This window comes from Gopherus flavomarginatus, chromosome 23 (genome assembly GCF_025201925.1).
Source record: "Gopherus flavomarginatus isolate rGopFla2 chromosome 23, rGopFla2.mat.asm, whole genome shotgun sequence".
NCBI classification, from domain to species: domain Eukaryota; kingdom Metazoa; phylum Chordata; order Testudines; family Testudinidae; genus Gopherus; species Gopherus flavomarginatus.
Window position 1 is genome coordinate 16,171,474 of NC_066639.1, and position 16,262 is coordinate 16,187,735.

The window sequence follows — 16,262 nt, forward strand, 5'->3', positions numbered from 1 at the left end:
GCGGAGGGCGACACTGGGAAAGCATCTGATTGTCGCAATACGGGTGCGATGCCTTTTCCCACCAGCGGAGGGCGACATTGGGAAAGACTGTTCGAAACATCCCCTTCCATTACCCAACGGACGATACGCTTTTCGACCGCTGGGTCCCATCGGGAAAGGACGTTCTGGGCGAGACCTTCCATTTGCAATAAAAAAATTAATTGGGTAGCCTGCCCTCTTCCAGCGGAGGACGGAGACATTGGGCCGTCGCCCCCTGGTGTGAGACCACCGAGCGGCGACACGGTCACGTTGGGAGAGACTATTACATATGCCACTTTCCCTTGCAATAGAAAGACGGCGTGTTCCTCTTTCCCACCAGCAAGTGGTGACATTGTCACACTGGGGGGGGGAGATGGTTCTGCCACCGTATAGTTGATACCTTTTCGCCCCACTAGGTGTCAACGCTGTCGCAGCAGGAGGGAGTGTCCTAGACGTCACCTTCTGCGGCACGCACCGGGGCGTTGTACCTTCTTTGACCACCAGGGGGTGACATTGTCATGGAGGGGGGGGGAAGAGAGCCAGCCGTTCCGGATTTCTTCGCCGTTTCAATGGAAATGAGAAGCCAATCGGGGGGAGCGGGGAAGTGAGGGGCGACCGGGAACTCCGCCCCCTTTTCCCGCCGGCCCCTTCCCCTCCAACATGCCAAATACTGTAGGACGTAGCCCTGCAGCAACAGGAGACAGAGCCAGTCACGAGGAATCTGGATCCAGACTCCAGAACAATCGCGCGGGGTGGGGGGGACATGCTGCGGGGGGGGGAGGGTCGATGCTTGATGGACACCTGTTGTATTTTATTGCTTAGTGGCGGACGGGGGGGGGAATATGTGGGGATGGGGGGAGTCAAAGCCACTTTCTGTTCCCCTTAGGCCAGGCATTGGCCTAGGTTTTTAATTATCGGACTCGGATCCTCTGCCATGTGTCGCCCGCCTCCCAGAGCCGGGGAGAGAACCCAGGAGTCCTGGCTCCCAGCCCACCTCCCCCACTCCAACCCACCAGCCTCCACTGCCCTCCCAGAGCTGGGGAGAGAACCCAGGAGTCCTGGCTCCCAGCCCCCCCTGCTGTAACCCACCAGCCCCCAGTCCCCTCCCAGAGCCAGGGAGAGAACCCAGGAGTCCTGGCTCCCAGCCCACCCATCCCCCACTCCTGCTATAACCCAGTGCACCCCATTCCCTTCCTAAAGTCAGGACTCCTGGGTTCTCTCCCCGGCTCTGGGAGGGGAGTGGGGGCTGGTGGGTCAGAGCAGGGGGGCTGGGAGCCAGGACTCCTGGGTTCTCTCCCTGGTTCAATATTTTCCCAGTCATGACGGGAGGAGCATCATCTGGCTACACCCCGCTAGCCAGTCTGGCCACCAGCCATATCCAGGGTAAATACCAACAGCGCCCCCCAGACGGGAGGGGGCAAAGAAAGAGCCATAACTAGCTGCGAAGGGGGGGTCTCCCATCCCCTCCCCTCTCCCCATGACAGGCAATAACAGGTGATTGGAAGAACTCAGGAATATTGGAGGGAGCCCCTCTGCCCCCCTCCCGGGAGAATTGCCCCTCGTGATGCCTGGGTGGAAGGTCCGTGGGGAGTGGGGGTCTACAGGGAGCCCACAAAGTGGCGATGGGGGGGCATGACATACAGGAGCGGTTGTGAGTCCGTCTAGTCTGCGAGAGGGAAGGAGGAGTGGAGCAGCCAGCAGGGGGCAGCAAATACAGACACACACACACACACACACACAGACAGACTCACACCCATAGAGACTGACACAGAGACACACAGAGACTCTCTCTCTCACACACACACACAGACTCACACCCATAGAGACTGACACAGAGACACACAGAGACTCTCTCTCTCTCACACACACACACACACACACAGAGACCGACACAGACTCTCTCTCACACACACACACACAGAGACACACACACACACCCAGAGACTGACACACAGACACACACAGACTCTCTCTCTCTCACACACACACACACACACACACACACACAGACTCACACCCATAGAGACTGACACAGAGACACACACAGACTCTCTCTCACACACACACACACACACACACACACACAGAGTGACCTCTACCACCTTCTTTTCACTGGTGTCGGGGAGGGGGGCGCTCTCCCCTGGCAGGCAGAGACTGGCCCCAGGAAGGCACTAGGGGGCAGGGAGCAGGGCAGGGGGCTCAGCAGGGGGCGCTCTCCCCTGGCAGTGGGCTGGCCCCAGGGCGGCGCTAGGGGGCGCTGTGGGGTAGGGAGTGGGGCAGGGGCTGGCGCTAGGGGGCGCTGTGGGGCAGGGTGGGAGGTGGGGGCTGGCGCTGTGGGGCAGGGAGGAGGCTGGGGGGTTCAGCAGGGGGCGCTCTCCCCCGGCAGGCAGGGCTGGCCCCAGGGTGGTGCTAAGGGGCGCTGTGGGGCAGGGAGCAGGGCAGGGGGCTCGGCAGGGGGCGCTCTCCCCTGGCGGTTGGGGCTGGCCCCGCCCGGATCATGCCACATGGGGTGAAGGACTCAGGTCACATGCATGACGGCGGGAGAGAATCTGGCTTGGGGGGCTCCGGAGATCGGGGGGTACCTCTCTCTCTCACGTGTGTATTTTGTACAACTAGCCGACACTGTGTATATCTCTGTACAGCTCTGACCCCCCCACCCCGTGGCCCCAGCCTGCCCCCAACCATGTGTAGCGGGTGGGCGAGGGGAACATGGGACCCTCCTGGGCCCCCCCTTTTCCTCTGGCCATACTCCCTAGGCCTCCCCTCATTCCCTTCCCCACCCCCACTGGCCCTTCCCCCCCGTCTGGCTTACTGCCCCACCCCCTCCTTTCTTACCCCCTACTCCCTCTCTGGCTCCTGCTTGCCCCTCCCCCTACTTCCCCTGGCCCCTCCCCTACAGCCCCTCCCCTCTTCGGCCACGCCCCTTTATAGCTCCTCCTTCTTCCTGCCCCTCCCCCACACTGTCCCTGCACAGACAGCAATAAGGGCCTTGGCCTGCACCCTGGGGTCCCTGCATGGGTGCCAGCCCCTCCCTCTGCAATAACCCCCTCAGTGCAATGGGGCCAGCCCCCCCGACCTGCACAACCAAGGGAATAAACCACATTTCTATGATTCTACCTGACTCCATGTGGCTCTGTGGGACTCCGAGCAGGGATCAGGCTCCGGGATATACCCCTGTCCCTGGGGGAGGGGCTGTGTGGGACTCCAAGCCGGGATCCGGCTCCAGGATTTACCCCTGTCCCTGGGGGAGGGGCTGTGTGGGACTCCAAGCCGGGATCCAGCTCCAGGATTTACCCCTGTCCCTGGGGGAGGGGCTGTGTGGGACTCCAAGCCGGGATCCGGCTCCAGGATTTACCCCTGTCCCTGGGGGAGGGGCTGTGTGGGACTCCAAGCCGGGATCCGGCTCCAGGATTTACCCCTGTCCTCGGGGAGGGGCTGTGTGGGACTCCAAGCCGGGATCTGGCTCCGCTATTTACCCCTGTCCTCGGGGAGGGGCTGGGTGGGACTCCAAGCTGGTATCTGGCTCCGGGATTTACCCATGTCCGGGCGGCAAGGGCTGTGTGGGACTCTGAGCTGGGATCCGGCTCCAGGATTTACCCCGTCCCAGGGGGAGGGGCTATGTGGGACTCTGAGCTGGGATCTGGCTCCGCTATTTATCCCTGTCCTCGGGGAGGGGCTGTGTGGGACTCCAAGCTGGAATCTGGCTCTGGGATTTACCCATGTCCGGGGGGCAAGGGCTGTGTGGGACTCCAAGCCGGGATCCGGCTCCAGGATTTACCTCTGTCCCAGGGGGAGGGGCTATGTGGGACTCTGAGCTGGGATCTGGCTCTGGGATTTACCCCTGTCCCAGAGGTAGGGGCTGTGTGGGACTCCGAGCCGGGATCCGGCTCCAGGATTTACCCCTGTCCCAGGGGGAGGGGCTATGTGGGACTCTGAGCTGGGATCTGGCTCTGGGATTTATCCCTGTCCCAGGGGGAGGGGCTGTGTGGGACTCTGAGCTGGGATCCGGCTCCAGGATTTACCCCTGTCCCAGGGGGAGGGGCCGTGTGGGACTCCGAGCCGGGATCCGGCTCCAGGATTTACCCCTGTCCCAGAGGGAGGGGCTATGTGGGACTCTGAGCTGGGAACTGGCTCTGGGATTTATCCCTGTCCCAGGGGGAGGGGCTGTGTGGGACTCTGAGCTGGGATCCGGCTCCAGGATTTACCCCTGTCCCAGGGGGAGGGGCCGTGTGGGACTCCAAGCCGGGATCTGGCTCCGGGATTTCCCCGTCTTCAGGAGGGGAATAAGGGGCAGTTCTGGCTCCATTCCAGGGCTCTGGATCTGGGATTTACCCCATTCCCAGGGGCAGGGAGCAGCTACCCCCTAGCTCCGATCCAGGAGGGCGCTGTGATTCAGCTCCAGGATTTACCTGCCTCCCGGAGAAGTGGCTACCATTTAACTCCATTCCAGGCCACACCGGGATCCAGTTCCAGGCCTTCCATCTCGCCGGCGAGGGGGGACACGATCCAGCCCCGGGTTTTCCTCAGCCCCACAGTGGTTGGAGCATTGGCCTGCTAAACCCAGGGTTGTGAGTTCAGTCCCTGAGGGGGCCATTTGGGGAACTGGGGTAAAAATCAGGACTGCTCCTGCTTTGAGCAGGGGGTTGGACTAGATACCTCCCGAGGAAACTTCCCCCCAGATATACGATGACACTGTTAAATTCTATAACCTGCCCCGGGGCCCATTCCAGGGCACAGGGGAATCCGGTTCCGGGTTTTCCCTGTCTCCAGATGGCATCAGCCCCTGAAAGCCCCCCATCCACCCCTCTGCCTGTCTCCCACCCCCCACTCTCCATCTATCCCCATGCACCCCCTCTATCTATCTATCCCCATCCATCCCCTATATCTATCTATCCTCATGCACTCCCTCTATCTATCTATCTATCCCCCTCTACCCCCTATATCTATCTATCCCCATGCACCCCCTCTATCTATCTATCTGTCCCTGTCCACCTCCTCTATCTATCTATCCCCATCTACCCCTCTATCTATCTATCCCCATCCACCCCCTCTATCTATCTATCTGACCTAATCTATCTATCCCCATCCACCCCCTCTAGCTAGCTAGCTATCTATCCCCATCCACCCCCTCTATCTATCTATCTGTCCCTGTCCACTCCCTCTATCCATCTATCTATCCCCATCCACCCCCTCTATCTATCTATCTATCCCCATCCACCCCTCTATCTATCTATCTATCCCCATCTACCCCTCTATCTATCTATCCCCATCCACCCCCTCTATCTATCTATCTGACCTAATCTATCTATCCCCATCCACCCCCTCTAGCTAGCTAGCTATCTATCCCCATCCACCCCCTCTATCTATCTATCTGTCCCTGTCCACTCCCTCTATCCATCTATCTATCCCCATCCACCCCCTCTATCTATCTATCTATCTGGCCTCTACAGAGGCGCATGGGTTTGAATCCTGCTCGGAACCCTTCACCTCCCCTAGCAGGCTCTGGGTCCCAAAGGGTTAAAGATCCCTGCTTCTCCGCCCCCGCCCCCCAGTCCAGAACAGGTGGCGCCTCCAGATTTCCCACGGCAGCTGTGGAACGTGGCCCCCTCCCCTGACCTGGAACTCTCCACCCCCCCCACACACACTCCAGTGACAGCTGGTGGGACCAATGGGGCGGCGGGTGGGGGGCGGGCAGGCTGGGTGGCAGCTGGGCCTCAAGGAGACAGACGGACACACGGACACAGCCATGGCACGGGCGCCCTCAGTGCTGGTGATCCTCTGGCTTCTCCCCACAGTGGGTAAGCACCGCCCCGAGCCAGGCCCCAGCTAGAGAGTGGAGTGTGGGGCCAGAGAGGGGGCCCTCCAGGCAGGGACAGATGGGGCCCCTGGTAGAGCAGGTAGAGCCATGGGCACTGGGGCGAGATATGGGGACAGAGATCTGATGTAGATGTGGGGGCGGTAGAGGGATAGATAAAGGGGATGTGGGGGTGGATTGAGATGAATGGGTGGGTTGGGGGATGAAAGGATGGGGGGGATAGGGATGAATGGAAGTGTTGGGAGATGGATGGATGGGGATGAATGGGTGGGGGAAAGAATGGGTGTGTGGGATGGATTGGGATGAATGGGGTGGATGGGGATGAATGTGGTAGATAGGGAAGAAGGACAGATGGGGATGAATGGGAGGGTTGGGGATGAATGGATGAGAGTGGATGGGGATGAATGAGAGGGTTGGGGGATGAATGGGTGGGAGGAGGGGTGGATGAGGATGAATGGGTGGGGGGGATGGATGGATGGGTGAATGGGGAGATGGGGATGAATGGGGGGCATGGATGGATAGACAGAGGTTGTGTGGAGATAGATGTATGGGTGGGAGTGAATGGATAGATAGATCCTAGGGGTTGTATGGGGATGGATAGATAGAGGGGTGTGGGGACAGACAGACTGAAGGCTGGGGGGGAACAGCCAGCCAGATGGATGGAAGGATGGAAAGATGGATAGAGACATAGAGGTGCCCGGGCGGGGGGGGGGGATGAATAGCGGGAACGTGTGGGGAGGGATGGATGGATGAGGAGAGAGGGATAGAGACAGAGGTGTGTCTGGGTGGGGATGGATAGGCAGAGGGGCTGTGGGGACAGATAGATTGACGGGTGTGGGGGGATGGAGGGATGGGTGGAGAGATAAAGGTGTGTCTGGGTGGGGATGGATAGAGGGAACGTGTGGGGAGGGGGGAATGGATGGATAGATAGTCGGCTCAGTAGTTAGCTATGTCCCATGGAGCAGTACCAGGCTGCAGGGGAGTGTGATGGGGAAACACACACACACAAACACACACACACACACACACACACACATTTTCTCTCTCCCGGCAGTGGCGGGCGGCTTGGAGACCGAGGAGCGTCTCCTGGAGAAGCTGTTTGAGAACTACAACCCCAACGTTCGCCCCGCCCGCACCCTCACAGACAAGGTGTTCGTCCGGGTGGGCATGTCGCTCTCGCAGCTCATCAGCTTGGTGAGGAACCAGAGTTCTAGATCCGTCACACCCCCCTGGAATGTTCTAGACCAGGTTCTAGGTTGTCCTGGACCACAGTTCCTGGTCCTTTGCTGGCAAAAAAGAGACCATGTTCTAGATTAGTTTACACATGGGATGGTGGATGAGCCACTCATATTGTTCTAGACCATGTTCTAGACCAGTCTAGTGCCTGTAGCTCCTGGTCCTTGATGGCCCAAAGGGACTGCAATCTAGATTGGCTTTTGGGGGGGGACCTTTTCTAGCTCAGCTGTATGGCATGGCCATGCGCACTGCCCAGAGAAGACCGTCCTCTAGGCTTCCTCCCTGATGACGTTCCAGACTGGTTACCGAGGCTATTTCAGGCTGGGTTCTAGAGTGGCCTAGAACACAGCAACTCCTGATCAATACTAGCCAGTGGGTGCTGTGTTCTGAGGTGACCTCCTTGGCAGCAGCCTAGACCAATCACCGCCCCCCAGTGCTATCTAGAGCAGCCTAGAACAAGACCCTGTGTCCTAGATGGTCTCCCCAGTGACGTTCCAGAGCTATTCTAGCCCATGTTCTAGAGCAACCTAATGCACGTCTGCTCCTGTGCTGCACCGACTGTGTTCTAGATTAGCTTTCCGGTAGTTTCTTTCAGGCCAGGGCCCAAAGCCACACTAGAGCGACCTAGAACGCAGTTGCTTCGGCTGTGACACCTGGGCCTCTCGCTCTAGATTTCTTTCTTGAGGCAGCTAGCGCCCGTGAGGGGTAGGGGAAGGCAGCAGGATCTCCGACTCTGGCAGGGAGAGGGTTAAGGACCTCTCGCCTGCCCCCTTGGCCCGCGGACAGAGACAGCAGCTGTCACGGAGCCCATCCCAGGCACATTATAAATAGCAGTGTACGTGGAACGGGGGGAGGAAATTGGGCTGGAGGGGGAGGGGACACTGGATAAGTTCATGGGGTTGGCACACCAAGCAGTAGTCCATCTCAGCCCCATCTGTCCCCCCACCAAAAACCCACCCCCACTGGCCGGTCCCCCCCAAAAGGGCCCTAGTCCTCCCAAGATACCCCCACCAGGAGGGGCATTCTCAAGGGGGTTACACGGGGGGGGAGGTACCAATACTGGGGAGGGGGTAGGATTCTGGAGGCGAAGGGGGTATCCCCCGAATGACTTTTTAACCTTTTCTCACTCCCACTCCCCTAGAACGAAAAAGACGAGGAGCTGACCACGAAGGTGTATATGGACCTGGTGGGTACCTTCCCCCCACCCACCCCAAACTATTTCCATGCCTACTACCCCCCACATATCCCATCCCAGATGGGGGGGGCTGCGTTCCCTAGTCTGCCTCTTCACACCTGGGCAGGTAGCTGGCTCCACCTGATGGCTACTGGGGGAAGTGCAGGGGTAGATTTCTAGTTGTGTGTTGTGGGGGGGGGGGCTCTGTGGGTTATAAAAGGGGGGACAATGAGGAAAGGTGCCCCAGCTCTGCTTCCTTATTTATAACAGGAGCCAGGCGGGGGGCTGGTCCATTCCCAGCTCAGCCACAGACGGCAGGCAGATCACTGCGTGCCTCAGTTTCCCCATTTGTGCCATGGGGCAAACAGCCCTGCCTGGCCTCACAGGATGGGGTGTGGCTGGGAGGACAAACACAGGGGGAGGAGTTATTTCTTTCTTTCTTTCTTTCTTTCTTTCCCACTCACCCCGTCTCTTTCCCCTCTCCGTCCACCCCTCCCCGTCGGCCGCACTCAGGAGTGGACGGACTATCGCCTGAGCTGGAACGTGTCCGACTTCGACGACATCACGTCCATCCGGACCTCGTCTGACAAAGTCTGGCTCCCAGATATCTACCTCATGAACAAGTGAGGCGGGCGGGGGGCCGGGGCTGGGGGGGCAGCCCGAGGCCCTAGCACAAGCTGAGCACGGTGTGCGACTAGGACAGGGGGAGTCCTTTGCCCAAGTGGCGCCCCCTCTTTCTTTCTTTCTTTCTTTCTTTCTTTCTTTCTTTCTTTCTTTCTTTCTTTCAGTAACGATGGGAATTTCGACATCGCCTTGGCTGTGAATGTTTTGGTCTCGCACGTTGGGACCGTTCGCTGGCTTCCCCCAGCTCTCTACCGCAGCAGCTGCAGCATCCAGGTGAGCTGGGCGCGGGGCTGCAGAGGGGTCCCAGCCGGGGGCGTGGTGCTGCAGGGGAAGAGGAGCCCAGCAGGGGGCGCTGTTCAGAGAGGCTCAGTGGGGGGGCAGTGCTGCAGGGGCCCAGCAGGGGGTGTGGTGCTGCAGGGAGCAGAGGGGCCCAGCAGGGGGCGCGGTGCTGCAGGGGCCCAGCAGGGGGGCGCCGTACCGAGGGCTCCAGCAGGGGGTGCTGTTCAGAGGGGCTCAGCAGGGGGGGCAGTGCTGCAGGGGGGAGAGGGGCCCAACAGGGGGCAGAGGGGTCCAGCAGGGGGCGCCATGCTGCAGGGGGGAGAGGGCTCCAGCAGGCGCAAGGTGCTGCAGGGGCCCAGCAGGGGGCGCTGTTCAGAGGACCCCAGCAGGGGGAGCCGTGCAGAGGGGGCAGAGGGGGCGCAGCAGGGGGCGCGGTGCCGAGGGGCCCAGCAGGGGGCGCCATGCGGGGGGGGGCCCGCAGGGGGCACTGTGCCAAGGGTCCTGTAGGGGGCGCCATGAGGAGGGGGCCTAGCAGGGGTGCGGTGCCGAGGGTCCAGCAGGGGGCGCCATGCAGGGGGGCCCAGTAGGGCCACGGTGCTGAAGGTCCAGCAGGGGGCACCATGCTGCAGGGGGCAGAGGGCTCCAGCAGGGGCGCGGTGCTGCAGAGTCCCAGCAGGGGTCGCTGTGCAGAGAGGGCAGAGGGAGCGCAGCAGGGGGCGCGGTGCCGAGGGGCCCAGCAGAGGGCACCATGCAGGGGAGCCTAGCGGAGGTGCGGTGCTGAGGGTCCAGCAGGGGGCGCCATGCAGGGGGCCCAGCAGGGGCGCGGTGCCGAGGGTCCAGCAGGGGGCGCCATGCAGGGGGCCCAGCAGGGGCGCGGTGCCGAGGGTCCAGCAGGGGGCGCCATGCAGGGGGCCCAGCAGGGGGCGCAGTGCTGAGGGTCCAGCAGGGGGCGCCATGCAGGGGGGCCCAGCAGGGGCGAGGTGCCGAGGGTCCAGCAGGGGGCGCTGCCTCCACGCCATCTCTCCCCTGCCCAGGTGACCTACTTCCCCTTCGACTGGCAGAACTGCAGCATGGTGTTCCAGTCGTACGCCTACAGCGCCGCCGAGCTCGGCCTCCTGCACCCGCTGGGCGAGGATGGGCGCGAGGTGCGCGAGATCGTCGTCTTTGACAACACCTTCATCGGTGAGCCGGGCACGCTGCACCCACAGCTACACACACACACACACACACACAAACACACACACACATAGCTACACAAAGACACACACAGCCGCACCCACAGCTACACACAGACACACACACACACATACAGACACAGAGCTACACACAGACACACACAGCCGCACTCACAGCTACACACACAGAGCTACACACACACACACACATACACACACAGCTACACACACACACAGCCGCACCCACAGCTACACACACAGAGCTACACACACACATACAGACACAGAGCTACACACAGACACACACAGCCGCACTCACAGCTACACACACAGAGCTACACACAGACACACACAGCTACACACACACAGAGCTACACACACACACACACAGACACACACACACAGCTACGCAGACTCACACACAACTACACACAGATACACACACAGCTATGCACATATAGATCTACACACACACAGACAGACAGATACACACAGCTACTCATGCATAGCTACACACTGACACACACAGAGCTACACAGAGAGAGAGACGTACACACACACAGCTACACACAGACGCACACAGAGCTACACACGCACATAGCTACACACAGACATAAACACACAGCTACACACAAAGACACACAGCTACATGCACTCACAGCTACACACACACACAGCTACACATAGAGACACACACAGAGCTACACTCATACACACAGCTACACACGCACACAGTTACACACAGAGACACACACAGCTACACACAGAGAAACACACATACACAGAGCAACACACACACAGCTACACACAGAGAGACGCACACAGCTACATGCACACAGAGCTACACATTCACACACATCACAGAGTCAACACATGCACAATCACAACACACAGAGCTATACAGACACACACACACACAGCTACACACACAAGCTACAAGTGCACAATCAAAACACACACCTACACAAACACACTCACAGCTACACATGCACACAACACACAGAGCTACACACACACACAGCCATGCATACACAACCACAAGACACACACATATAGAGTTACACACACACCTACACATGCAAAGCCATGCACACAACACACCATCATCTCAAACACGCACAGAGCTACACACATGGCCATCTCTCTGTCACACACACACACAGCCAGGCATGCACAACCACAACACACACAGAGCTACAGAGAGAGAGAGGTACACACACACAGCCATATCTCACATGCCACCACAACACACAGAGCAACACACATACACTGACAACCACTACATGCACACAGAAACAACCACACAACCACAACATACAGCTCCACACACCCACACAGTGTCACACACAGGACCACAACACACCCAGAGCAACGCACACACACAGCCATGATGCACGCAACAAAACACACCCAGAGCGATACACAGGCAAAGCCACAATCCACACAGGCAGAATGACACCCAGCCGCACCACAAACACAGTGACACATGCACAAAGCCACCTCACACACAGAGTGACACACATGCAACATGACACACACAGTGCCAGCTATGCACACCCGCACACACACACACACACAGTTACTTGACACACAGACACAACCTGCACAGCATCACACAGCCAATCCCTGCACATTCACGGTAGTGATCCCACTTCTGCCACCAATGGTCTCTGGACCGCACTCCCCTGCCACTCCTAGTGGGGTGACTCCGGATTGGCACCTCTTTGCCCCTGACCCTCTCCTTTGCCCTCCAGACAACGGGCAGTGGGAGATCCGGCACAAGCCGGCACGGCGCAACACGCTACCCGGGGATTCACAACACGAGGACCTGACCTTCTATCTCATCATCCGACGCAAACCGCTCTTCTACATCATCAACGTCATCATCCCCTGCATCCTCATCACCATCCTGGCCATCTTCGTCTTCTACCTGCCCCCCGACGCCGGTGGGTGCCGGGCAGACGGGCATGGGTTGCCCCTGGGGCAGTGGGGGGCAAGGGAAGGGCTGGACCCATTCCAGGGGGCAGGAATCCGGTGCCAGGTTTTCCTCTCCTCCCAGGAACTGCCTACTTTCCAGGGGGGGTGAGGAATCCAGTGCCAGGACTCCGGTCTCCCTGAGCAGACCTGAGTCCATCCTAGATGGGCACCTTGGCAGACCAGAGGCCATGTTAGATGGGCACCAGAATCCCCTGTGTCTGGGGAGAGACCAGAGGCCAGGCTAGATGGGCACCAGAATCCCCTGTGCCAGGAGAGAGACCAGAGGCCATGTTAGATAGGCCCCACAACCCCTCTCCGTGGGGAGAGACCAGAGGCCAGGCTAGATGGGCACCAGAATCCCCTGTGCCAGGAGAGAGACCAGAGACCATGTTAGATGGGCCCCACAACCCCTCTCAATGGGGAGAGACCAGAGGCCAGGCTAGATGGGCACCAGAATCCCCTGTGCCAGGAGAGAGACCAGAGGCCATGTTAGGTGGGCCCCACAACCCCTCTCTGTGGGGAGAGACCAGAGGCCAGGCTAGATGGGCACCAGAATCCCCTGTGCCAGGAGAGAGACCAGAGGCCATGTTAGATGGGCCCCACAACCCCTCTCATGGAAAGAGACCAGAGGCCAGGCTAGATGGGCACGGGTCTCCCAGTTGTCCCCGGGCCCGGCTGATGCCCCTCCATGGTCTCTGTGCAGGGGAGAAGATGACCCTGTCTATCTTCGCCCTGCTCACCCTCACCGTCTTCCTGCTACTGATGGCGGAGAAGGTGCCGGAGACATCGCTGGCGGTGCCCATCATCGTCAAGTATCTCATGTTCACCATGATCCTGGTGACCTTCTCCGTCATCCTCAGCGTGGTGGTCCTCAACCTGCACCACCGCTCGCCCAAGACGCATGACATGCCCTTCTGGGTCCGGCAGGTAACATGCCCCCTCCACCCCGGCTCCCACCCGGCCCCAGGGCAGGGACTGGCTGGCTCAGGGGGGCAGGGAATGGGGCAGGGGCCTGTCCCCTCTAGGGGGCGCCGGCCCCAGGGCGGGGGCTCATGGAGGGGTCCTGGATTCTCTCTCCTGGGCAGATTTTCATTCACCGGCTCCCACGGTACCTGGGGCTGCAGCGGCCGAAACCGGAGGCCATCCTGAAACCGCCCCCGGCCCCCAGACGGGAACTGGGGGTCAAGAGCAACCGAGGCACAGATGAGTATTTCATCCGCAAGCCCACCTGTGACTTCCTCTTCCCCAAGCCTAACAGGTCAGATGGGGGGCGCTGTGGGGCAGGGAGCGGGGTGGGGGCTCAGCAGGGGGCGCTCTCCCCTGGCAGGCGGGGCTGGCCCCAGGGCGGCACTAGGGGGCGCTGTGGGGCAGGGAGCTGGGCGAGGAGCTCAGCAGGGGGTGCTCTCCCCTGGCAGGCAGGGCTGGCCCCAGGGCGGCGTTGGGGGCACTGGGGGGCAGAGGTTTTCAGCATTTTCTTCCGTCTCTCTGAATTCCCCCGTGGAGTTTCAGCCAGATGCGAGGTTCCCCTTTTCTTCCTGGCCTAAAAGACTATGCAGGTGTTAAGCAGCCCTCATGCCCTGCCCCAGAGGTGGGCGCATCTGAGCGCTGCAAGGGGTCTCTGGGTAACCAGCCACCCCGCCCCAGAGGTGGATGCATCTCAGCGCCGGGCGAGGGGTCTCTGGGTAACCGGACACCCCGTCCCAGAGGTGGGCGCATCTCATGGGCCCCTGTGGAGGTCTTCCTGCCCTCTTCCCGGTGATCTCTTCAGGTTCTCCCAGGACCCCTTCTCGCAGGACCTGAGGCGGTTCATCAACGGGCCAAGCGAATGCCTCGTCCTGCCGCCCGACCTCAAGTCCGCCATGGATGCCGTCACCTACATCGCCCGGCAGCTGCAGGACCAGGAGGACTACGACACGGTGAGTGGGGACTGGCCGGCTGCCCATCACCCATGGACTCTGGCTCCGGCCCCAGCCAACACGCCCCTGCCCCCCCCCCGTCCCTGGGATCGGAGCTTGTCTGTCTGTCCAGCACCGAGCACAGTGGGCTGGTTTGGGAGGGATGGTGGCCCCTATGGGTCAGGGTTAAGGGGGGGTCAGTGGGGCAGGCTTGAAGGGTGGGGAAGATTGCTGAGGGGTTGGTGGAGCAGGTTTGGGCCAATGGGGCAGGTTTAAGGGGATCCGTGGGGCAAGTTTAGGGGCCAAGGCATCAAAGTGAAGGGGGCGTGAGGCAGGACTAGGGGACTGGTGGGGCGGGGTTAGAGGCCAGTGGGTCAAGTTTAGGGGGGTCTTAGGGGATCTGTGGGGCAAGGTTGGGGGCCATGATGGGGCAGGGTTATGGGGCAGCCAAGGGGGCAGACTTAGTGGTGGTGGGAAGGTTTATAGGGGTCAGTGGGGCAGGTTTGGGGCCACAATGGGGCAGGGTTATGGGGCAGCCAAGAGGGAAGACTTAGTGGTGGTGGTGGGAAGGTTTATGGTGGTCAGTGGGGCAGGGTTAGGGGCTATGATAGGCCAGGGTTATAGGCCGCCAATGGGCAGACTTAGGGGGTGGTGGGGAGGTTTATGGGGGGTCAGTGGGGCTAGGTTGGGGGTCACTAGGTGCACCTACTAGGCAGAGCGTTAGGGGGCTGCAAGGATTAGCCCCCCCATGTCACTCCCCCGGGACCCCCATCTCCCCCCAGCTCAAGGAGGACTGGCAGTATGTGGCAATGGTCGTCGACCGTCTTTTCCTCTGGACGTTCATCACCTTCACCAGCGTCGGGACCCTCACCATCTTCCTCGACGCCAGCTACAACCTGCCCCCCGAGCACCCCTTCCCGTAAATCCGGAGTCACTCCCAATCGTGTTCACAACCCGCCGGGGGGCAGCGGAGTGACTTCGGATTGACGCCCCGGGAGCTGGTGGGAGTCAGTTCTGTCCGTGACCTCCAGAGGGCGCTGTGAGGTGGTGCTTGTTTTCTGAGGCTGAATAAATCCCCCAGGTTGGTTCACAGTGAAAACGGGTCCTTCGGTGTCATTGAATCCGGTGTCTGATGGGTTAGAGCAGGAGGAGTTGAGAACCCGGACTCCTGGGTTCTCTCCCCGGCTCTGGGAGGGGAGTGGGGGCTGGTGGGTTAGAGCAGGGGGGCTGGGAGCCAGGACTCCTGGGTTCTCTCCCCAGCTCTCGGAGGGGAGTGGGGGCTGGTGAGTTAGAGCAGGGGGGGCTGGGACCCCGCACTCCTGGGTTCTCTCCCTGACTCTGGAAGGGGAGTGGGGGCTGGTGGTGCGAGGAGCCAGGACTCCTGGGTTCTCTCCCCGGCCCTGGAAGGGGACCAGGGGTTGGTGGGTGAGAGCAGGGGGGGGCTGGGAGCCAGGACTCCTGGGTTCTCTCCCCGGCTCTGGGAGGGGAGTGGGGGCTGGTGGGTTAGAGCAGGGGGGGCTGGGAGCCAGGACTCCTGGGTTCTCTCCCTGGCTCTGGGAGGGGAGTGGGGGCTGGTGGGTCAGAGCAGGGGGGGCTGGGAGCCAGGACTCCTGGGTCCTTTCCAGTGCCGAGGTAGCCACTTGCCTCAGGCGTGCACAGCGGAGGGGCACAGAACAAGACTGATTTTTCTTGTCTCCCTCCCCAACCGGGTCGGGCTTGTTGCCTCCCTGAGGGCGGCTGCCTGGAGAACAGGATACCTGCAGCCCCCCCGCCCCCGGCAACCCCTTTCTGCGTGCCCCGGGACTTGGGCTGCAGCGATTCCAGGGCCGCCCCCACCTGACTCCTCCGGCCTGAACCAGCCCAGGGCGGGAACGGGGCGAGCCTATGGTGACCAAGCAGGACAGGGGGTGGGGGGTAACAGGAGCCTATACGAGAAAAAGCCACGAACATCGGCACCGGCCCTATAAAATCGAGACACTCCACACTACACAGTTAAATCGATTTAAACAGCGTAAAATCCTTAACGCTGTACCCATCCACACTACAAGGCACTTTAAATCGATTTTAAG

General features: G+C 60.5%; 2 protein-coding genes across 3 annotated transcripts; one reads left to right on the forward strand and one right to left on the reverse strand.

Moving 5' to 3' along the window:
- SOX15 (SRY-box transcription factor 15) overlaps positions 1–16,262 on the reverse strand; it is a 137,819-nt gene that overhangs the window by 44,948 nt on the left and 76,609 nt on the right.
- On the forward strand, positions 5,717–15,280 carry CHRNB1 (cholinergic receptor nicotinic beta 1 subunit). Of its 3 annotated transcripts, none has more exons than XM_050933300.1 (11): positions 5,717–5,816; positions 6,888–7,027; positions 8,211–8,255; positions 8,757–8,866; positions 9,032–9,140; positions 10,181–10,328; positions 12,076–12,267; positions 13,002–13,225; positions 13,384–13,556; positions 14,067–14,214; positions 14,976–15,280. In XM_050933300.1, the coding sequence occupies exons 1-11, from the start codon at positions 5,765–5,767 to the stop codon at positions 15,114–15,116; spliced, it is 1,482 nt and encodes a 493-aa protein (XP_050789257.1). In that variant the 5' UTR covers positions 5,717–5,764; the 3' UTR covers positions 15,117–15,280. The 3 variants fall into 3 exon arrangements, with proteins under 3 accessions (XP_050789257.1, XP_050789258.1, XP_050789260.1); XM_050933301.1 differs by having other exon boundaries at positions 10,208–10,328; XM_050933303.1 differs by having other exon boundaries at positions 5,761–5,812.

Coding starts and splice junctions, on each gene's coding strand:
- CHRNB1 (XM_050933300.1), top strand. CDS start 5,765: ATGGCACGGGCGCCCTCAGTGCTGGTGATCCTCTGGCTTCTCCCCACA. Junction 12,268..13,001: donor CTACCTGCCCCCCGACGCCG/GTGGGTGCCGGG, acceptor GTCTCTGTGCAG/GGGAGAAGATGACCCTGTCT. Junction 13,226..13,383: donor TGCCCTTCTGGGTCCGGCAG/GTAACATGCCCC, acceptor TCTCCTGGGCAG/ATTTTCATTCACCGGCTCCC.